The 23,826-nt window shown below is 44.2% G+C and overlaps 1 protein-coding gene across 1 annotated transcript; it reads right to left on the bottom strand.

Annotated features, from left to right (window-relative positions):
- Positions 1–1,129: 1,129 nt before the first annotated feature.
- On the bottom strand, positions 1,130–22,481 carry LOC115533250 (SH3 domain-binding protein 4). The gene is made up of 5 exons (XM_030343661.1): positions 22,371–22,481; positions 12,904–13,130; positions 10,458–12,811; positions 2,513–2,701; positions 1,130–2,257 (listed from the first exon to the last, which is right to left on the bottom strand). The coding sequence occupies exons 2-5, from the start codon at positions 13,025–13,027 to the stop codon at positions 2,033–2,035; spliced, it is 2,892 nt and encodes a 963-aa protein (XP_030199521.1). The 5' UTR covers positions 13,028–13,130; positions 22,371–22,481; the 3' UTR covers positions 1,130–2,032.
- Between the last annotated feature and the right edge of the window lie 1,345 nt (positions 22,482–23,826).

A 23,826-nucleotide genomic window follows, 5' to 3' on the forward strand; every position in this document is an offset into this window, starting at 1 on the left:
TGAAATGGAGACAGAAAGATGACAGAGCAGTGTGGGCGGGGGAGAGGGAGGGCGTGTGGGTGCGTGAGGGGGGATGGGGGGGGTAGATAAGCAGACAGGCTGCCAAAGGTTTTTCAGACTTAAAGTTCTACATCTTTCCTCGTTTGCTGTTTTTCCCACTGCCAGGAAGCTCTCTTTATCATATCCCTCAAGGATACCTTGCTCTTGAGATGCTGCTCTCAATCCCCCTTCGCTCTTCTCTCTCCATACACACATCCTAATGAGTCATGTAAGTCATTAGTGATTTGGGTCTAGGAGTAACAATACACAATCTTAATATGTTTGTCATTTTGCTGTTGGTTTTTAATTTAAAAGGGATGTGTATCGATACTTGCTGGAATACATAGTAGATCCTGAAGATAGAATTCAATGTGCACCAACACATTTGGATACTTTTCCTTTCTGTGAGGTTTATGCATTTGAATTCCTATTGGACAGATAATAATATAGCAGCACAAAACCAAATACAACACTGAGGAAAGACCCAAACCCATTGAATGTTATAAATATTTGAATGTCATTAATATTCCGATTGGGTTGTGCTTTGAATCCTGTGCTAATTATTTAAAATGTCCTCCCTCTCTTCAACAGTGCAATGAGGGCTGGATGAGAATTTTTATTAGCGGATGAATTAGATAATGTCTGTTTCTTATACCTTCCTTTGAATCTTACAGATTGTAAGACATGTGTAATTATAATCATATTCTCATTTGGATATTGTATTCTGGATTCTTAGATGGTCAAAAAACCTTGTTTTAGCAATGTGTGTTGGAACGATAAAATACAGCATCATAAATGACAAAATGATTTTGGAATTATGAGAAAATATGTTATAATAAATGTATAAAATGTAATGCAAAGATCAATCCTTCTGGGTTGTCTGGTGGCAAATGTGAACTTGCTGATATGTGCCATTGAGCATTATTATTAAATTGCTGCGCTAAATTGTTAACCATACTTGGTGAACAATGTCCACCTCACAGTGGTACATTGCTAGCCTAGCTAACTAGTCTGTCAACGGCAAACCGTTGACAGACTAACCAACTGGCAACTGGAGTTGCAAAAAAAAGAAAAAGAACACTCCATATAATCCTTAGTCATACTTAAAATGTTTATTGGCATTCATATTGTGACTGCGGTGACTAAAATATTTTTTGTCTACAAATAGGGTAAAACCCCACCAAGAAAGGATCCAGGTGTATAATATTTAACCATTACATTGAGGTAAATTCAAACTTTTCTCTTGATATTATTTTTAAGAATCATCAATCAAGAAACAATATTTTTATTTGCGAATGAGTGGCTTATTTAGATGTTGAAACGTTTGAGAACAACGTTTGACATTTTTAGAAATTTAGTGGAAATTTTATCAAAGCAATGTTTATTGTCAAATAAAATCCTGCATTGCAGAATGCATCTGTAAAGTAACTCAATATCTGAAACAGAAAGACCTGTTTCCCACCTAAACAGACATATAAATAAATACAAAGCTGGTTGGACACTTTACAAGGCTACTGTGACAAGGTTACGCTGACAAGAATATTAATATTTAAAGTGTCTTTTGTTTTTATAAGTGTGTTTTTGAAGCAGTCAATCCACAGTTCTCAACCAGTGTTGAAATTGTAAAAAAGAAATCGGTGCCATATTTAAAGTGTACAAAAATACATACTATGCAAGAGGAGATCTATTAAAATAGTCTGTGAATACTGAGAGCTACAAACAGTATTGTGTGTAGTGGAATCGGCTGCCATAGAAACAGTCTTAAAATCGCAACCCCGGCTCCCAGATCCCGCAGGGGGACTGAAGGCAGAGCGAGAAACAAAAAGAAAAATAGTGGTTGCATTAAAGGGGAGGGGAAATCTCCAACATAATAACGCCTTATGAGCGAGTCTAAGCCGGTGCTTAGGGAACGCTAGCATGAGGAAAAGCATTGCAATGAATTCAGTGAGGCGGCGTGGGGAGGGGTGACGGTGGGGAAGGCTCAGGCAAGAACTCAGATGGCGTAGTCGTCCTGAGAGGCGGGGCTGAAGGCCGAGCCACGCAGGGAGTCCAGACAGTTGACCAGGATGAGCGTGCCGGTCAGGTGCTTCCAGCGCTTAGTGATGGGGTTCTTCATCTTGTCCAGGCCAATGTGTAGCTCCTGAATCACATCGCGGTAGCTGTCGCCGATCTGGGCCGCCCACGTGACCAGGAAGTCGTAGGCTGGCTTCCACATGGCCTGAGGAGAGAGAGGGAGGGAGAGAGAGAGAGAGAGAGAGAGAGAGAGAGAGAGAGAGAGAGAGAGAGAGAGAGAGGATGAGAGGCACTTTACAACAACGTAACTGGCATCAAAACATAATAGTTGTAGATTTGATTCAGTGACTAATGACCTCACATCCAGCTTGTCTAGTAAATTAGAGCAGGAAAAGTTTTCTCTCCAACATCATACGTTTGAGAAAACCCCCCAAAAAAAATGTCATCCTAGCCCGCCTACCTCGCTGTCCACCACGCCGTTCTTGGCGCGGTGCGGGGCCTCGTACGCGTCCATCTGCAGGCGGGACACCTTGGCCAGGCGCTCGGCCAGCTCCCTCCAACGGCCGGCTACCTCCACCGCCGTGGTCAGCAGGACAAAGTCCATGACCAGCCGGGCTACCAGGCCCTGGCAGTCCATCTGCAGCAGCGCCTGCGGAACGGAGAGGCAGGGTTTAAGGGATACAATGAGACTTCCAATGCCCAAGCAATGACTCCTTTGCAGGGACGGGACTGGTGGCAACCTGCAAGCCCAGCGTTTTGGAAGTTGTTTCGGGGAGCTGGCAGAAAGCAGAGGTTTGTATTGTGTGCCGGAGCGAATAATTAATCAGGGTGACAGTAATTCACAACGGTGAATTGAGGACAAAATATTAGAGTAGTAAAGTCAGCCTGGGGGTCTGGTGGTTTAGATACACTACGCGAGGCGGAATAATCAGTCTGTTTGTTATAGGTCACACATTGCTTTTTTTTTTTTTTTGTCTTTGAACCGTCTTCCTCAAATTGCTGATGAACTTGGCACATTTAACTCGTGAATATTTGGTTATCGGGGGTCAAAGGGGCGAGGACGCTACAAGATGATAACGATGATGCCAGATGCAATTCAACGGCCGCTGTGTTTCAAATGGAGGAAGAATAACAAAGCACAGCCTGACAAATGATTGGGTTGAATTAACATTGGACCACGGCCCAGTATTACCTGTGAGCCATCAAAGAAGTGAAGTCTGTAATGGATGACATACACTAGTAGGCAATTTCAGACTTGATGAAATAGACAGATCAGGACTTGCAGTATGCCCAACGATGTATATATATTTGGAAAAACAAGTAATGCTGCACATGCATGAATAGGAACACAAATCAGCCCAGCTCAAATGTCACTTCTTCAGGTTGATGCATTTAGCCATTGGACCCATACGCCATACACGCACATACCAAACACCTTACACTTTGTGCTCACAAAACACATGTCATTTGAGATGAAGCCTTTTGACTCAACAGCAGTGAATTTAAAGCCGCCTGACTTGGGCTGAGGAATGTGTGGACTGACAGGATATGGGTAAGAGAGACTGAGAGGGGAGAGGAGGGAGGGGGGGATGCAGGAATGTACATGCCATTGCACCACGGCAACCTAACCCATCTCTGATAGCAGCCATTCCGCCTCACAAAAGCGATGATCCTCCTCCATATTCCTTTAGATTGGGTGAGAAACTGACTATGCTATGAATCTGAATCACATTATTTTACATCTATTTTCTTCTTTTTCGTTGTTCATTTCCTTCAGTATTCCCCTGTCCCTATGTGAAGTGCATAGCATTGCATTTTTATTTTATGAAATGAGGTCTACAATAATACAGTTTTGAACGATTTGACATTTGTTTGCGTTCTCTCACTGGCTCATATACCCCAGCACATCCCTGTGGATTTGATTGACTAGTTATGAATAGGCAGTTGCTGTATTTTGTTTGCGTATGTACCGTGTATATGTGCTGTTATTGACTTGAGGGTCTTTGTGTAGACGATTCTTCTGTAGTCATCGGGGAGAAGTCCTTTATTGGGTTAAGACCATCAGCATGCACCTGTTTCCTCTCTTGATAACAGTGACAGGAAATCCCCGCTGATATAAAGGAGAAGGCTTCCCGGCTCACCTCTCGCTTAAGTTTGCCCCTGGCCAGGAGCTGTAGTCCACAAATAGATCTCGCTAATGTATTCCCCTGGTGATGAATGTCCCGCCGGTACAACTCTTGTTGACCCAAGGGGGGCTGGTGTACTTGGGATACATAACTTTCATCAAGGTTAGTCATCGAAACCCAACACGACAGCGTTCATATCCAAAGAATGAGCTGTGTGTAAATATGTGAATGTAGAACAGCTGAAATATCTTTGTGGACTTTAAATTGGACTTTGGTCAAAGAATCTGCTCTGGGGACCCAAACGGCCAGCGTTTTTTGGTGGTTGGATCCTGCGCATGATTTCTGCTCATGCATTCCACCTGCTCTGAATTAATTGCTTGTTTAATCTATGCCGGCTCTTTCCATTTTTGGTTGACTTAAGAGGCTAAAGTGCTGAAGTTTCCGTTGGGGTGTTACAGCAGCATAGCGGGTGGTTTGGTTCAAACTAATGTTTTCCCTCTGGCTGGGCAGTAAAATAAAAGCCTTAGGGACTGAGTCATGGCTGTTTGTGGGTACCATTGAGTAGAGATAGGTTCAGCCAAAGGAACAGGTTAGGCCCAGATAATTATGATCAAAGATCAAACCATTTTTGCAAGTTTATTTTCATTATATTTTTGCAAATTAAACCTTTTTCAAAGTTTTAACATTCATACCATAACCGATTGGACCACCCACACTTACTCAGGCTCAGCATAGATTGAGAACAATACTTGAATTGCATTGGATGAGGAATAGGATTTGAGCTGATTGAGACAACTATGCTTTCAATAACTTTAGGCAACAAACCATTAAACACACTGCAGTGCAGAGAGAGTATACACTGTGCTGTTTCTTTCGTTCTCCAAAATGTCAGCTGGGCGCAACTCTTGGTTCTATAAGACTAACCGTACTCGAGTGTGTGTGTGTGCGTATGCATTTCAGGCTCTACTTAAATATCACCATCTCAGTAGGGGTAAACTGTAGGGAAACCGCCTATTCTGCAACGTCTGAATCATCCATCACTGAGGGTCGTCGGTCACAATATGTAGAAGAAAGGAACCTTTTCTGTGACACATTAACAAGTCAGAGGCTCAGGCAATATCTGTCTTTACACCAATTAGGTGATCCTCAGGAAAAGTGTGATTTTCTCCCCCATGCAGACATCAGGAAGATCTAACATCCTCAAAGAGGGGGGGTTCAACCATGCCCGCCATGCGGAGGACGTCACAGCACGGCGCCCGACGCGCCATTGTCCCCCTGCTCTAACCACCTCCGTGCTTTCATTTCCCGGCCCCACTTTGTCCCTCCGTCGCTCCATCCCGCTGCAATCTCGCTGCTATTATCTTCCGACCCGTCTTCATTTCCGTCTAATTTACCACCACAATTGCCCATCCGCTACATCTCAGCCAGCAGCACGCTTTCATCTACACCACCTCTCTCTCTCCGCCTTTTCTGTTCTGTTTTATTGCTTTTTATAAGCCGCTCTCTCCCCTGTGCCTTTACCCTTTGGTGGTTTCAAAACATGCTTAACACCGCTGCCACTACCCCATTTCCCCCTAGACCTGAAACAAAAATCTACAAAAGGTAAAAAAAAAAGAACAAATGATGGGGGAAGAGAACAACGAATTGCGGCAACTGTGACATCCTGCCCTCAGAGTGAACCTCCCTTATTTTACCCAAAGTCAGACAGTAAAAAACCTTCAAATACAGCCACGACTCATGGGGGTTGTTGCGTGGGTTTGCTGCAACGTACAACAGTTCAAGAGCAGCCAACAGCCTGCCACACCCATAGAGAGGAAGGAAGAAACAAGCAAACAAAAATCAGAGGAATGCTGTCTGAAAAAATCTGAGATGTACAAGAATGGCAAAAAAGAACTGGCCTTATCCGTATACTGGCAGCCCATTCCAATTTGAAAGTCATGCGCCAGAAATAGGATGTTATTATTATTATTCGTCCCAGGCCCTATCGGGGCGCAAAGATCTAGAGGGCATATGGTTGGGAAGCAGTCGCACTGGGACTGCTTCTGCAGCCTGCTGAGATTGCTTTGGAACCCCAGCCCCAGACCTCAATCTTTTGGGGCTGGGCTTTATTTTTATTTTTATCCCAAATCTTAGTGTTAGAGTATCGCTGGGTTAGCTTGGAATGTCAGAGTTCAGAGGGTAAAGCATCATTTTCTCCAGTTTACCGCTTTCCTCCTTGAGACGGGAGCTTGAGTGGGATCCAAAACAGAGGAGACAGGAGTTACAGAAGATTGATGTGGACTTTAAAACGAAAAAAAAGAAAAAAAAACAAGAATGAAAAAGAAAGAAACACAACGTTGGTAGCAGTGGTTGAGTCGTGGGCGAGCCTGTGGTGGATGTGAAGCGTCAGTCTTAATTGTTTGCAGTCTTTTCCAACTCTGTGTTCAACCCAACAGAATGACACTGGCCATTGAAAAGAGCTACAGCACAGAGGGTAGACGTGTTCACGTACAAAATGAAAGATGAGGCACTCATAGCAAAGATATAAAAAACAAGGACGATTTTAATGAGCAGCACTAGGCAGAAGCTGCCCTCTCCGCTGTGTGAAGAAATAAATCGATGGGCTCCCCTTCATGGCCTGCGACACAGACATATATTCTCAAATGGTGGGGGCGGTGGTGGCGGGGGTGAGGTGGAGGCGGGCGGGTAGGGATAAGGAGTGAGTGTGGACCGCAGGCGCCTCTCGGTCCATAACTAGCCATTTTGTTTAGCCTTGTTCAACAATGAAGCAGGAAACATCTGTTTGCCTGTGATCCTACACACAAAAAGAGGCTGCCTAGGCTGTTTGTTTGTTTTCTCCACGATGAGTACCGACGCAATCACCTCCACTAGCACAGGCTTTTTATGGCCTCACAAGTTGAGGGCGCTGTTATGATAGGACGGATGGCAATTCAGCTCAAACAGAGAGCCTCAGCGTATCAGCTTATACAACAGATACACAAGCGTCATTACCTTAATTTGTGTCCTCTACTGGCTTAAGACAGGCGGTTATTGAGCAATAATACAGACGTCAAATCTGTAATGGTATTTGGATTGACTTCTCGACTTCTAAGTGCCATGAATGCTGACTGATTTGAACACTTTCCCTGTCTCTTAAACGCTAGTTTGTGCACTGGATCTATGTCCTCCTCACCCTGAATGGCAATCTAATTACAATCTAATTTCCTCTTAATTTTTGCATGCGTACAAAACCATCTTTCAAGACCAATGCTGTGGGAATGTGGCTCATCCAATTTTCATATGCACAATGCACAAAAAAACAAAGGTGTAGGGAGGGGGCACATGTTTTATCTTCAATATGCTTTGTTTCTGCTGACTACACGCCGTGCGGGGTGGTAGCAGAGGGAGGAGCAGATGCTGGGGTTAACAGCTGAACAGTGTACTGGGAGCAAGTACGCACTATTGGTCAAAGAGGCTCGGTGGAATCAGTTTTTAACTGGATAGTTATATAAGTAAGTTGCTAAGGTACGAAATTGGCTGCACTACGGGTGCCAGATGCACACACTGAGTGGTCCGACCCAGTGGTCTCTTGGGGAAATAAAGCCAGCAAAGTGATTTAAAGGCAATGTGTTTTCCTGCCAAAGTAACTCACACACACACACACACACACACACACACACACACACACACACACACACACACACACACACACACACACACACACACACACACACACACACTGTAGACACTGTAGACACACAGTGGTGTTGCAGCTCATGGGAACCAGTTTGGGCATCCTGTTCAAATGAAAGTCACCTGCAAGATTCCTGAGATTTGGAGATGCAGGGTTGGAAATGAGAGGCTCAGGAGGAGTTCACACTTCAGATTATAGCCTGATTTGCTGTCTTGAGCATATGCCATCCAGGTGCATGCTACATGCCATAGAATAATCTATTTGAGCAGAAACACAGTATTTATCACCAGCACTGGCAACTAGGCATATTTCAATGCCTTACAAGCTGTTACACCTACATTAACCTTGGTGTTTCACCTGACCATATTTCTTCCATTTTGTACTACTCATTCATGTGCATTTGTTTAATGTTATTAGTGTATATTTTGTGGATGTAAAAAACAGGCCCACATTCACACCTGCATACAACATTTGCATTAGCAAAATGTGTAAACGAATGCAAGCAATGATTCAATGGTTCTTTTGGGAATATTATTGTTTCAATTCTAATTATTTTCAATATCGGTCCAATGCATGAACTATTCAGTTCCAGGAATGTGGATGTATTGTGGCAACCCAGCCCGGGCCAATTAAGGAGATGCAGAGCACCTGAGGAACAGGTGGAGAAGCAGGGCTTAAATAGCCTGCTTCTCCCCTCATTCGGGGCTCTCCCAGCCATGTTGCTCCTGTCCAGAGAGACCGGTCCTCGTGGGTGACGGGGATTCCACCCACGAAGGATGGGACCGTTGATTCCTTCCATGTTTTTACGTTCTTTTGTGTTTCTTCAGCGAGAGACTCTATGTTCGAGTTGGGAATAAAACATGCCTTTTTGGTTTTTCCCCGCGTAATGGTGTCTTGTTTGGGAGGAGGTGGTTCGCTCACCGTGCCGGGTTGCCACAGTTTATACATATATATATTGTTTGGATGACATGAAAAGTTCTTCCTTCACAAATAGCGCATAATAGGCTAGCCCATAACCCAAAAACCATCAGTATTGAAATTATTTTAGAAAAATGTATACAAAAACGATTTTAATGTAACACTAAAGCCTTTGAAAGTGGCTGATGGGCCTGAGAAATGGATGAATTCAGATGGGTTTTACAGGGCTGATATTTAACCTCAGCTCTAGATGTTGTTCTTCTGTGCTTCTGTAAGGTCAACTGTTTCTAAAAATGTGTTTACAACCCACACTAAATTACAGTGTTCTCTCCGGTTGCACTCTGTTGCGCTGCCCTGCTGGGTGACCTCTGACATACTTTAACCAAAGGAAAGCAGGGTGCACTACCACTGGTTAGCACTTACTTTAAAAACGTTGATATATATAGTATATACATATAGAGTGAGTGAGTGAGTGAGTGAGAGAGAGAGAGAGAGAGAGAGAGAGAGAGAGAGAGAGAGAGAGAGAGAGAGAGAGAGAGAGAGAGAGAGAGAGAGAGAGAGAGAGAGAGAGAGATTTCTTTAGAGAAGAATAAAGAAAAATTAAATTTAGATAGAATACTGAAATACAAAACGATATAATACTAAATACTAAAAAAGACCTCAGCCTCAGGTAGTGAGTGTTTTGGAGCATCCTCAGGTGTACTATGCCTGAGGTAATGTTAAAAATAACTGCCTTCAGCACTGAAAGATTCTCAATTATTTGGAGCATAAAAGTTTTTTTTTGTCATTCTCAGTGCAGCATTTGTTAAATGATTCGTCTTTGAAGGAATGCTTGAAACACTTGAATCCTATAGAAAGTGGGAATAGTGGGAATAAATTAATAAGCAGGGCCTAACAATCCACTTTAGATTTAATGGGATTTGCTACGATGAACTTGGCCTAAATAACCTAGTTTACAGGGTTTGATGCATTACAGACTGAAAGCCTAATGCTAACATGCTGCTGGTTAAGGCGAAGAAAGATCTCCTATTATTACAGTTTCTGTGTTCATTATTAGTCTGTGTCATCATAGCGCCTCTGGATTCATCATCTCAAACCAGACATATGGGTTTTCCTGATTAGTCACACAACACTGCCACTTCCCAGCTGCTTGGTAGTGGATGCAAACACCACTAGCAAAGCTCCCTTCATTGACATATGTTGATACATTTGCTTTATATTCAACTACATTACAGTCCTCCAGTTTATATATTTGTGAGGGAAACAAACCAAAGTATGATTTTACAGACATTGGAACACAAGCTAAACAAGACACGTTTATACACACACATTAAATCAGAGGGACGAGTTGGGCAGAGTATTCTGCACTCCACTACTCCCCTGCCCCTGTCAGAGCCTGATGCAGGCACAGCAATTATTTGCTGCACGATCAACAGAATTAGCACCGTGCAGACCACTGCTTCAAGTTGCTTTCTTGCAGTTAACAGAAAACGAGCTGTAAGCGAGCTAGAAAAGAATGTCTTTGTGACGACGAAGACAGACAGGAAAATAGATGAGCGGGAAGGGAAGGGAGGATATGCAAATTGTGTCAGTAATATACAGAGAGGCAAGGATGGTTTATATCTTCCTAAATAAATAACACAATGGTAAAACAATTGGGAGAGGAAGGCAATTGCTGTGTAACATACCGTCAGTAGCTCTTTCTGGAAGGACTTCCTGTCCTTTCCTTCTGCATTGTTGCAGTCTTCTTTGAGTTTCTCCAGCACGGACGCCACCCTCTCCGGTTCGCTGTCCAACTCTGCCCGGCAGAAGTGTGTCAGTGGCAGGTCGGCATAACTGAGTGCGTCGGCAAACGCCCGCCAGCTGCCGATGTTCTCCATCAGTATCGTCCTCACAGAGGCGTAGATGTACGTCAGGAACTTGCAGGGCTTCAGTATCTGCTCCAGCAATAGTGTTGTGGTAAGATCAGGCCCGCTGAAGTAAATGGGCTTCACTTTACCAACCACTAGAACATTCTTGGCGTGAACAAAGCCCATCTTGCCTTGGTAATATCCAATGTACCATTCCTTTGTCCACAACTGGCCTTTTAGCTTTATCTTCTCCTCACTCAACAGAGCGACAAAGTCCCCCTTTTTGTATTCCAATAAGTATTGATTTTTTGTCTGGCGGATGACTGTTTTGATAAGTTTCCCAAATTTCAGGCCATTGATCATCCTGTCATGGAAAACTGGGTACTTGGTGGCAATGGCGAGTGGCGACAAGACGATTTTACCAACCTCCTTCTTCTTTAGAAAACGGCGTTGCACTGATGTCTTGGGACCTGTCTTGGGTGGTGGAGTGGGGGTCTGAACACAGAATTGGGCAAGTATGCATTCTTGGTCGTCTTTCACCTGCACCCTCAAGGTGAAATCAGAAACTTCCTCAGCATTTCGCGAGGCGATCAGATAAACAATGCGGCTGACTTTGCCCAGTTTCACCTGGAAACCCCTGACCACTTTGGCCTGGTCACTGACCTTCACCTCATAGTTTGCCATGTTGGAATAAACGCCGACACAGAGATCCTGGGGTCTTGACAGGACAAACTGGTGTTTACCCCAAAGCTGCAGTGCCACCGGGGGAGCAGACTGTGCTTGCTTTCCCACCTCACTCACCAACAAGGATTTAGGGGCACACTCATGGCCGAAGATGGCCACCACAGTTTTGAATGAAGGATGAATGTGCTTTGGACCATATACCCCTAAGGTGACCTTTTTCACCACCTGTTCCCAAACCGTAGAACCTGCTAATATAGACTGGGACTGGGCAACGACGCACACGTACATGCACGGTTCCAGGTTATCTAGGCACACTTGCACCATGTCACCGTATATGTACGCCTGTGGAATCGCTGTGTAGGGACCCTCTTTACAATCACTCCTCACGCAGATGACCTCCGTCGTGTGCCTGCTCTCCATTTTCACCACTACTGACACCTTCATGTCCAAGGTAACGGTGGTTTTGGTCTCCATGTTGCTGAGCTTTATTTCCACCACGGGGCTGACGGTGGTGCACCGGTCAGTGTTCAGCTCCAGCGGAGGATCTAGCAGGGCTTTCATGGATATTTGCTGGCTGTCTCCTGGAGCCACATGGCCCTCCGGAACATGGATGCTGATGTTTGTATCCGGAAGTTGGACTGCCCCCCCCGAGCTGTCTAGCCGGCAAACAATGTTGGTCTCCACTGGCTGCGTTTGGCCCCAGCCAGGGCTCTGTCCTAGCGAGTCCAGGTCGTGGCAGGATCTGGCCAGCTTGCGATGGTTCAGCCACGCCGCCCTAAAATCCTCCCGGCTCTGAAATTGTTCTGGTGCGGGAGCTTTTAAGCCTCCAAAGAAACCTGTGGAACCCTGAGGGGCGTCTGATTGAGCTTGCAGGATGGACAGCTCAGAGAGACTGTAGGAGCGCTTACTTCTAAAAAATGGGTTGTCCCTCCTCAACGTTTGCCCGGTTCCAGAAAGTGTGCCGCCCTGGTTGAAATCACAAACACCGCCAACGAAGCCATTGATATTCACAGTGCTACTAGTGGAGTTTGGTTCTGATACAGCCAGCGTATCAAACAACAGCAAGTCCACTGGTTTCTCGTTACAGTTCTGGTCCAGTGTATTCTGAACACCCCCGTTGAGGAAAGGGTTAGTCGAGGTCGAGAAAGGATTGCTCTTCTGGAAGATGGCCTGTTTCAAAAGAACTCCCTCCCACTCCCCGAGAAGGTCAATTTCTTTGGCCGCCTCCTCGTTGCAGTCGGCTATGGTGTCAATCATCCCGCTGTCGCTGAAGGAGGAGTCTCTGTAGTTGACGGGCTCAACGTAGGCCGCCGGGATGTAGCCCATCTCTGTGTTGTTGTGGGCATACCACCACTCTCCTCCCGAGGTGTCGAGAACATAGAGACGTTCCCCTTTGGAGAACTTCAGGGTGGTGAAGCTGGATGGGCAATAGTCCTTGATGGCGACAACCTCCCTGGCCGTGCTGAAGGAGGCGGTGGCATCCAGCCGTAAGGCACTGGGAGAAAGCACTGCAAGAAGAGCCAAAACAGAAAATGTATTAGTTGTGTGTTTGCAAAGTGGACCAAAAAAGTATCAAACATGAACCAACTGAGCAGCTTACCTTTGACATTGGTGAGGGTGGCTTCTGAAACACCATCGCTGAGATCTATGAGAGTCCCCTCTGACTTGCAGCGAGGCAGGGAAATGTTGTTATTTGTGGTGGCTTTGATTCGATGGGCCGCCATTGCTGGTGTTTTTTTCCTGCGCACTGACGTGTGCGCTCAGGCAGCTCTGCAGGTTCCCTCCGGCTAACAACAGACGTCAGGTGTCAGCAGCCTCCCATGATATCTGGAAGCAAGATAATGCAGGATTAGAGTCGAAGACAGCATGTGTTTTATAATTTAACTAGTATAGTCTAATTGTGAAGGTCCATGATTTGACTTCCTCTGAAGATAAAAGTTAATTGTCCTCACAACCTGCTTGTTGAACGAAAAAATACTGACAAACTGTTGGAAGCAACAGTGTCACAACAATAATGAAATGTGTCCCCAGTTGGATACTGAGAGACTAAAGAACAGTGTGATGTATTGTTTTGTCTCCAGTGTAAAAACAACTAGTACCTCTCGCAGTCACTGAATCTGTATCTGCTCAAAACTGCACTCATAAATCAGGGAGCACACGTCCTTTTCAGGATAAAAATGCAACATACCCGCTAAATATAAGTCTTCCCCTTTTCTTTGAACTTTGTGTTCTCTGATATCCTGTCTGTCTTTTATTCATGACAAATTCTTTGAAGAATGTCAAGATTGATTTCTATAATGTTCTTATTTGGAGACTATGTGTTTGTCCTGCTACAGAGTGTTCCCACAAGAGTTGGGAACAAATAGGGAAAAAACGGCTTGTGTTTGATTGGCTCGGTTTCATTTAGGTCTATTAAAATGAGTCAAAGAGCTAATTTGAATAACTTTGATGCCGATTCTCCCTCTGAGGATGTGAGATCTGCTCTAGGGAACCATTAAAATCTAAAGGATAAGGGAGTGGGCGAGTGGATACAGAGATATCTGATCAGAATGATGAATTATTAGCCTATTTCAAGGGAACATGCTAGTATCAGATGAAGGGATTTCATGAGAAAAAGAGAACAAGTTGGTACATGTGATGCTTTGGTACTTGTTTCCAAAAGAGGACTATATTGTGGTCAATATATCTAGCAACAGCTGATTACTAACCTGTTCACAATGTGTGAACAAAATATTTTTTTGCCAATATATTTTTATTAGAGAATAATGGGGCTGTAGGGAAGAGCTGAGACCCGTGAAACCAGAAACCAGTAGAAGAGAGCGAGGTTTTGAAAAAAAACTAAGATAATGATCTCTACCTCTGCTCCCTCTCTCCCTAAATTTCTTCGCCATTGAGAAGTGTTGAATTCACACACCTGTGATTGATAGGCAAGACGGTTCTCTCAGAACCCCTGATGGGTTAGAATTAAGCCTGGAGCGGGCTAAAAATCGAAATTGTCTCATACAGAGGCAGGAATAGATCGATCCGCAGTACATTTCAAACACTAACAGTAGATGGCTACGTCAATTCTTTCAAAAGACAATCAAACAATAGCTTTTAAACCTTAACTAACTTGCAAGGTTTAGCATTATGAATGCAAATGCTTCCCTCCCAAAAGAGTTCAGTAAATGAAGACACCTTGTTTCCCAAGTATTATCCTAAAAAACACCCATACTCGCTTCTTCAAAACGCTTCTCATCTCTTCCTTTTCTCTTTAATGGTGCATGCCAGGGGTCTATCGATGTTAAATGTATGACAACTGGAGTATGGCTCCAAAACAAAACACAGATCATAGGTCAGTGGAGCACATTGATGGAAGAGAGACACCCAAGAACAATCCAGAGCATTCTCTTTTCATCTATAATTCATCCCCCTCTAAAGTCAGCAGAAAAAGGGTGCATAGATAGAATAAACTGTTTTGACAGCAGCTGAGTACCAGGGACACAATTCTGGTGGTAAATACGAGTGAAACAAGAACATTTGGTGGAGCTAGGGGATTAGAAAGAACAATGTTGTAAACACACAACAAACACACAAGATAACGGAATATTTAGAGAAGAAAACAAGACTTGAACCTCATGTAGGAAATGTTCCTTTCAAGATAAACATGTCACAGCTAAAGACTTAAAAAACATGAGATAAAAGCTTCAAAAATAGCTTGAATACATTTATCTATACGTACGAACGTGTCAAGAACAGGTGGAGCCGGTGGAGGCTGAAGAACACAGTTGGGAAGCATGTTCACTCTTTCACATAAAACAACATTATAGTGTGCCCATTAACTTCTATAAACTACTCATTTGTATTCATGTGGATTGCGGCCAAGCCAATGGATAAAGGGGCTATTACCAATAAAGGGGCCCTGTTTTTGTGCTAATGTTCGTCAAGCCCAACCTGTTTTCCATCCCAGTCACGGCATGATGCCAGCCCCTCGTCTGCTTAAGGCAAGGCCGTGCAGGACGGAAGAATGACGTGCAGCCGCTGGATCTCCTGGCTGTCTATCTGGCCTCCAACATAAAAGCACTGGGTGGTCCTCTTCTATGGCAAGTCTGGTGGCCACCCTGATGTGTTTAACCTCCACGAAGGCTGCGTCTCACAGGGAACAATTGTGGGTGGAGACTCCTGCCGTGTAAATCACAGGCAAAGCCAAAAATTTACATCACGTACACTTCCATGCAAATGAGCCTGAGGGCCTGAGGGCCCTGATATTACGACATGGTGAGAGGCCATTATGGGGCTTAGACACTTTCACTGGTAATAGCATGGCAAAAGTCACTGCCCCTCTGGCTGTATTAACTCCAATTACTTGCCGGAACAACCAGTTAGCCATTGCTGTAGCTCCCTAGGTAAAAATGAAATGAAAGTTACGAGTGAACTCTTCTAAATAAAACTAGATGTAGGTGTTTTTTATGGGGGGGAAGGGATGGTCTTGTCTTTCTTGGCTGTAAGATGCTCAGAGCCAAACCCAGCCAGGAGAAGCAACCCCCTTCTTTAAGTCCAGAAGCTTTTTCTGCTTAAACGTCTGCCAGATTCTCAGTATATAAGCAAAGCAAATTCAAACAAACAGTGTTTTGCCATGACATTGTACTGTAGGCTAGGCTATAATAGTTACTAGCAGAGTCAATTGTTATGCACTAAAATACAGCTGGCTGTGTATATCGGCCACTCACTTTGGAATACAAAAATAACTAAATTAAACATCAATAAACCCATTACAAAAATATGTACAAACAAAGGGAACTTAACCATAGTTAATCATTCTCTGATGAATGTTAGCCACATGTTTGTTCGTTCCCTCATGGTTGTTTGTTCGCTGCCCTTTTTGTGTTGAGCTGTTTACCAAGTCTAGTGCGGCACCGGCGCTGTTAGCCACAAATGGCCGCAGGCGTTCTTGTTTGTCAGCCTGTCTAAGTTGTCAAGCACAGTGTGTCTGGAAAGCGAGGCAGCTGTTACTGCCCTGACTTAATACTGACCGTGATCGATACAAGTCTCCATAATAATCAAATCAAAAGCCACGTTGAAACAAGTATTACACCCTTCAACGATTAGTGAGTGGGTCTATCAATCTAGCAACTGAAAATAAGTTTATCATTTTGATAACTGATCAATTGTCAGCAAGTGAAACTCTAAATGCCAAATATCTGCTGCTTTTAACTCCCACATTAAATTAAATAGAAATATGTTAGATTTCTACAGATTATATTGCGAATATGTTCACAGGCTCTGGAAAATGATGATGGCCAACCATAGGCTATTATTTATGACCCTACATAGACTGGTAGAGAAACATCCTGCTTCTTGTTGGGGCCTTGGGTTTAATCATCTTATAGGGGAACACTAACACCAGGGGAGCAGTAACCTCGCTATAAGAGGTTTGCTCCACTCAATACTATAGTACTTAAACGTGACTCTCTCTGTTCTACAGCTCTCGGCAGATGAAGCGGATTATGAAACTTTCATCAATGCCACTCCCTTTTTCTTCAGCTATTTTCTTGGACGTGTTGATGTCCCCTGTGAATCGGCTGCTGCCAAATGGCCTTCATTACAGATTTGGTCAAACAAAGAGCCTTTTATAACCAGATTAGGTAGTGAAAGGTATCCGTTATTATCTCAGGAGTGAAGATACTGACTCTAAAAGCTGGTTTTGGTTTGACACTCTAGTATGTCCTTTGAAATTAAAACAACCAAAAGTGGGAAAACAATATCACTCCTAAAAATGGCTCCTTGATACACATGTGTCTTCTTGATTGATCCAACATTGATTGTTGACCAGGAAAAATACCTCACAAGGATGTTGGAAAAAGTGAAACCATATGCCTATCTGGGGAGGGGATCAGAAACGTGACATTCTTAGGTTCAGAAATGGCGATGGAGTGTGAGGCCGACCTGCCCCTGACCTTACACATTGACCTTTAAGCGTCCCCTGACAGCAGAGATGTTGACACTAGCCACTATGCTAACAGGACGGCTGTGTCCTGCTTTTTAGCGGGGGAGAAGCCTCCGCAACTGTACATCATAGTGTCCAGGGAGCGACTGCTTATGTTGGGTGAATTTTAATGAGAACCAGGCCCCTGGAAGTAACATTTTGAAACTTACACAGAATGTGCACAGGAAGTGATGCTCTTCCCCGCCCACTGGTTTATGAAGACAGAAAGAACAGAAGAGAAAACTGTGTTGATACAGTTGGCGGAACATCCAGCTTTGTATCGCATCATAGCAATGGCTGCCAGGGAGAAGTTGGGACTCCTTGGGCTGGAGACATACTCCTCCCGAGCAGGAAGTGGCTAAGCGGCCGAAACAAGGAGGAAATGCCTTTGAGATGAGGGGGATGTGGGGGCTGCAGGATCTCTCTCCCCTCCCCCCCCCCTCCCCCTCCCAAACCTCACTGACCCCTCCCATGATTCAATGGCTGCCTGCATTGTTCGCACCTCTTGGGATTTGAGGACAGTGGGCATTAAAGGGAAACTTCACCCATTTCCATTAAGCTTTGTATCGTTAGAAACCCACTCATATTTTTGAATGGTCGTGCATCATTCCCTTATTTTCTTGAGAGACTGGAGAGATCTGCATCGATCTCCAACACTTCCTGTTTAAGATTACACAATATGACGACTTTTGCGTATAAGTAAATAGGAAAAGACTACAAGCACTTTGGGGATGGGACCCACTGACGCAACAAACCTATTAGAGCAGTGCCAGTGGGTGGGACTTCACCAGCAGAAACTAACATCCACAGCGTCTGAAGCTAAGCTAACAGAGGCTGTTGATAAAACTGAAGTACAATTCACTGAGTTCACCAACTAATACTCTTCACTAGAAATGTTGTGTGAAATGATTTTCAAGCAGTTTTGCGGTATCAGCTTGGTAGATGGATCAGCGAGGTGTCCGATAGGCGGAGATCTAGATCAGCGGGAGTGGCCAGTGAAGCTGTGCTTTGTGGTGCATGGTGGGAGTTGTTGTCTTCAATCCACAAGCGCCAAAAAGTCACTTTCTGCCTTTTCTCGGTCAAGACGGCACCAAATTAGAATTTTATTTTATTATTCGACTACATATAGGACCCAATTTCAATACATATTCATGCCTCCACCGGTGAAATGCTCCTTTAAGCCTCAAACGCATCAAATGTTGTCAAACGCAGGTGACCAGTTGGCAGCACCATGTGACCTCCCCCCCACAGCGGGCACACAACATGTCACCATGGCGACCCGCGGTTACAGACTCTCTTTTACAGAAGAGAGCGATGGTGACACAGATGCATCGTTTCCATGGTTATGAGGAAGGGGCCATAGGAGGTGAGCACTCAAAGGATCTGGCAAGGCCAGTTCAGACTGATGCTTCAGCAGCTTGTGATAACGCGAAAGGCATGGTCAAGCTTCAGTGACCAGGGCCGTTTTTTAAGACAACAAACAAGATGGGAAGAGATGTGAGCAACATTTAATCCATACCACATTTAGCCATTGTTTGTATTACATTTAATTGCAGCCGTGGGTAGCCAAAAAACATAAGCAAAGTTGACACCCACAGGACGCTCACACGCCCACAACCGATAGTAACACATGCTCTTGGTATACACAGTTCCATTGTAACATTGTGGAGAAACCATTCCCACATGCGGCGGATGAGACAACCTTCAACTTCCAAAGCTTGAACTCTCCTGCCTCAGATGGTTCTGCATGACCATAAATATTTCACACAGCGGGGAAAGTCATTTCAGTTAATAAATAAGTCATTGACGACTCGCAGGCTGATGTGCCAGCCTGAGTCAAGAGAGGTGGTATCATGTCCGGGCACCAGAAGGCATCCAGATATATAGAGCCATATCTCACCATACTGCGGAGTGACATCAAGACTCAGCAACTAAACCACCAGGACTTGATATCCTGAGCTCGGTGGTGTCTTCAAACATAGTGTTCCCGCGTAGAAAATAATCAAACTGAGTACTGGCTGTCATTACAAAATCAAAGCCCACAACAATATTCGTGGGATTCCTCCTCATTAATCACTGAAGAAGACATTATGTCTGCATTGTGCTTTAAACTATGCAGCGTACGTAAGAAAAGCTGTAAAAACAGTTGATTATTTCTTTATTTAATATTACTTCCTTTTAAGAGCTGACAACTGGATTACCTTTGCAATTTTTAAGACCTGGAAGACCCAACATTACAATTGATTCCTTTTTTTAGACATAAGAGATAAATTAGTCAAGTGTCTTAATGACATAGTGATATTAAGGCAACAACGATTGCCCTGCTCAGCTAGCTAACTAGCTGAGTGTTGTGACGCAAAGCCACCACCACCCACTTTTGCAGGTATGCTTAAGTCTATTTTTGTCCCTCTACTTGTGGTTCTAGAATGTTCCGCATAGGGTGTTTAAAACATTTGTACTTATTGTTTGGTCTTCTCAGATTCTTTCTATTAAAAGAAAAAAAATGTAATTCAAACTAAAAGAAGAGACATGCACATTCTATTAGTGTGAAGGCCTCAAGCCAGCGCTCTCTCTACTCTGGTCCTTTCTGCCTAACATAAACACACCAAAGTAGACATGGCTCCCGGCAAGCAGGGATAGCATTAGGAGGAATGTTAGGAATGCCTTGTCTAAAATTAAATCATCCATTATTCAAGCACCAAAATGGGGAGAACGAGAAGCAAAACGGATTTTCACTTTGAATGACAAAGAGCCGGTCACAGGGCACGTTGGACTATCCATCTGGGTTTTTATACCACCAGTCTCTCCTTCTTGACGATTTCCATGCGAAGAAAAGAATGCAATGGCACTACAGCGATGACGACCATATAACCTCGATGGTCACTCCAGACACAACCCAACCCAGGCACCTTGCACACACACACACACACACACACACATGCACAAACACATGATGCGTACACAACCCCAGACACACACATGGTTCACAAAGAAACACCCAAACAGACATCCTCACAGACGCATACACACGCACGCCTGACAAGTCCCTGATGTGAAAACAGTACAAACTGAATAATAGCATCTACTGTTAACATGCCTCCTCTCGTCATCCAGAAGAGAAAGAGTCTCTCTTCACTGGTAACCCTCGAGAAACAAGATAACCACTGATGGCTTGCATATTCAGCCATTACAGAACGTGACAGCTTACGCAATCGCGCAATGCCTTTGGTGGAGCTGTTAGTCACAGCTGACATGATGGAGAGAAAGGTGGAGATGGGACAATGGGTGTCTGGGTAAGGGGGTGGTGTGGTGTTGGTTGGGCTAATGGCTGCTGCTTGTGTACTGCCAACCCGCGCCAGTAATAACTCTGTGGCCGCGAATGCTGTAATGGAGTTGGACGGACGCCGGGCCAACGCGGAGAGGGCATGGAGAGGGAGGTGTTGGTTAGGGTTGGAGGAGGGTGGATGGGTGGAAATGTACTCACACCACGTCCCAGGGCTAAGGGTGGACGCGGGATAGCATTGGGGTCGGCTTATCAGGAATCACATGCACATTCATTCACACAATGAGTCCCATTGAGATTAGCTGTAAAACCCAAGATTGAGCCCTCAAGATCCAATGCTTTGGTGGTGGTTGGTTGCACTGGTGGTGTGTGTGTGTGTGTGTGTGTGTGTGTGTGTGTGTGTGTGTGTGTGTGTGTGTGTGTGTGTGTGTGTGTGTGTGTGTGTGTGTGTGTGTGTGTGTGTGTGTGTGTTCATGTTTGTGGTTTTGCTGGGAGGGTGGTATATGTTTGATTGCTCATATATAATGTCAATATATGCATGCATTTTACAATAAAATCAACACAAATACTACCTCTGTATTTATACACACATCCGGGATGGGTTGAGAACATATCCCCACCACACCACCAACACAACCAACTCCACCACCCTTCTCCATTGCTCTTGGGAAACTAGGTTAAGTCATTTTTGCATGACTCAGTCGGTGAATTCCTGGGAATATGGCATGCGTGATTAGTGTAGTTGTACACATTTTCGAACTATAGATCGTGGTTATAGCTTAGTAATAAAACTACAATCGAGTTGAATTATGATGGTTGCAAGAAGCAAAAGCATACAACTTAATGCAAACACGAACAACGAACACAACTATCACATATACTATACTATGCATAATGCCTACTCGTGAGACTGACAGCAGAAAAGTGTATTGCGTCTCTAGGTAATAAGCTGTTTCTATTGCAATAAATAATAATATTAAAAAAGATATATACAAGTCCAGGCGTATAGCGCTACAACTGGAGTATGACGTGTGTGAACACGAGCCGCTCCTTCAGTGTGATCATGGCAAACGATCTGGAAAAATAATTTCGGGAAAAAAAGTGGATTTGGGCGTTAACTTGTTTTGTCAGCAAGAAGCACAGCTTTTCTCCCAAATGCGGTCTGAAAAGAGTGGTGTTCAAAATACAGTGGGCCACTAAATCCATAGGGATTATAACCTGATCACCTACCAACACAGCACTCTATTAACTGTTCAACGTGTGATGCAAGGTCTGACCGATGGTGGAGATCTGGTCAGAGTTGATTTTTCTTAATGCCATGGCAACGAATGTCACGTAGCCGAAGAGAGCACCGTTTGATACAATCAATGTTACATAGGCTCTCTGTTTATTTAAGATACACATCTGCCTCGCCATTAGTTATTATCCCGGCTACACAAAGTGGGCTATGTATGCATGAAGAAATGTCTTACCAGAAGTTACAAACTCCAAAGGAACACAAAACGAGGTGATTAGCAATACAACCATTTAAATAGTAACATTGTCACTTCGAGAAACGGAGCTCGAGCCTCATAAACTAGTGGAAAGGCGCCGCGGTCGTGCGCGTGCAGCCCAACGAGCGCCGTCGCGTATCACGAACGCATTCCGTGAAAGTTTGAATCGTTGGGATTGAAAGGCGAGATCCCATTTGGCTGCCAGGTAGACGCGACTGTGCCCCCACCGACCGTAGACACGCGGACACTGCTATGGAATAGAAACCTGCTTTTTTTTTAGGATTCAGTAGTGCACACAGTCAAGGCGAATAGTGAGAGCCACGTACCTGGATTATAGATCCGCCGATTTTTTCCCCTGGAGGAAAAAAAACTCTGATGAGCGAGCTTTCCCCAGTTTCGTAGTAGGCTACTTCTTTGTGAGGGAACCGAATCCTAGCGGAGCAAGACCCTTTCTGATGTCACCGGGAGAGGGAGGAGCGTAGGCTGGGATTTTTCGTGTTAACACATGATGTCACTTTATAGTAGGATGCATAATCTGCTAAACACATTTTCTTGTTCAATTTAGGCAAGTAGAGCTAGTATAGTGGAAGACCTTGTGCTTTATTTTTTTCTCTAGATGAAATAATACTTATAGTTCTACTAAATCGTGTGTGTGTGTGTGTGTGTGTGTGTGTGTGTGTGTGTGTGTGTGTGTGTGTGTGTGTGTGTGCGTGTGCGTGCGTGTGTGTGTGTGTGTGCGTGCGTGCGTGTGTAGGCTTTGTCTGTGTCTGTTTGTGTCTGTCTGTCTCTGTCTCTGTCAATATCTATTTTTTACTGTAAAAGGAAGTAGGTCTACTAATAACAATATAATATTCGTGGTCAAAGATGAACATATAATGAACCTGAGCCTATAACAAGAGCTGAACTACAATGCCAAAAAACTCTAACCCTAACCCTATTAACATGACATTAGTTATGTTAATAGCCCTTTTACCTTAACATCAACACCATTAGTAAGCATGAGCACCATTGGTTAAATGATTACTAGACCATTAGTTAACTGTTATGTACCGTCAGATAATGCATATTACTGCATAGACTAATGTTAATTAATGGTTAGTTAATATACCCTTAATCTTAAGTGTTACCAAACACAATTGATCTTACTTTTTTTAAAACCTTTTATTTGATTTGACACATTGTTTATGTCAACAAACAGACATGGTGGTTCCACACTGTCTGTGCCCTCATTAAATCAGGCTAGCCACAGCCCTACCGTGTCCATTAGCCGATGAGAGTTGAACCCCCACAAGGGAAAGTCAAGATCCACAGCAGAAACCCCGGCCTGGCCCTTTAAAAGGCTTGCTCAGAGGAACCCCGGGTGTTTATGCAGCACACATAAGTCATCTAAGCTGTTCTGTAAGCACAATCTCATCTTGTCTCCGAGCCTCCCGGTGGCTGTGCCGTGTCGGTATCATCTCACACACTGCGGTGAACTCTGGGATGTGTGGAGGAGCCCCGATAAGAAAAATAACGCCAACTCCTTCTTCCCTCTGATTTATGTGTCGACAGCGGCCTACGAGCTAATCAATCCCAACCTACCCCATCACCATTCTTCATATGGGCCTGGCTGATTGAAGAGCTGGATAATGACAATACGTAGATCAATCGCTCTCTCTCTCTCTCTCTCTCTCTCTCTCTCTCTCTCTCTCTCTCTCTCTCTCTCTCTCTCTCTCTCTCTCTCTCTCTGTCTGTGCGTTTGATCTTTTGTTTGCATGATACCTTCCTGTTGCAGTAAGCGGA

The sequence above is a fragment of the Gadus morhua genome, chromosome 20 (assembly GCF_902167405.1).
Source record: "Gadus morhua chromosome 20, gadMor3.0, whole genome shotgun sequence".
NCBI lineage: Eukaryota > Metazoa > Chordata > Actinopteri > Gadiformes > Gadidae > Gadus > Gadus morhua.

Excerpts from the sequence above, each read along its gene's own strand:
- LOC115533250 (XM_030343661.1), bottom strand. The coding sequence starts at position 13,027 with ATGGCGGCCCATCGAATCAAAGCCACCACAAATAACAACATTTCCCTG. Across the intron at positions 2,702-10,457 it reads TCCAGAAAGAGCTACTGACG|GCGCTGCTGCAGATGGACTG; the intron begins GTATGTTACACA and ends TCCGTTCCGCAG. Across the intron at positions 2,258-2,512 it reads ACGGCGTGGTGGACAGCGAG|GCCATGTGGAAGCCAGCCTA; the intron begins GTAGGCGGGCTA and ends CTCTCTCCTCAG.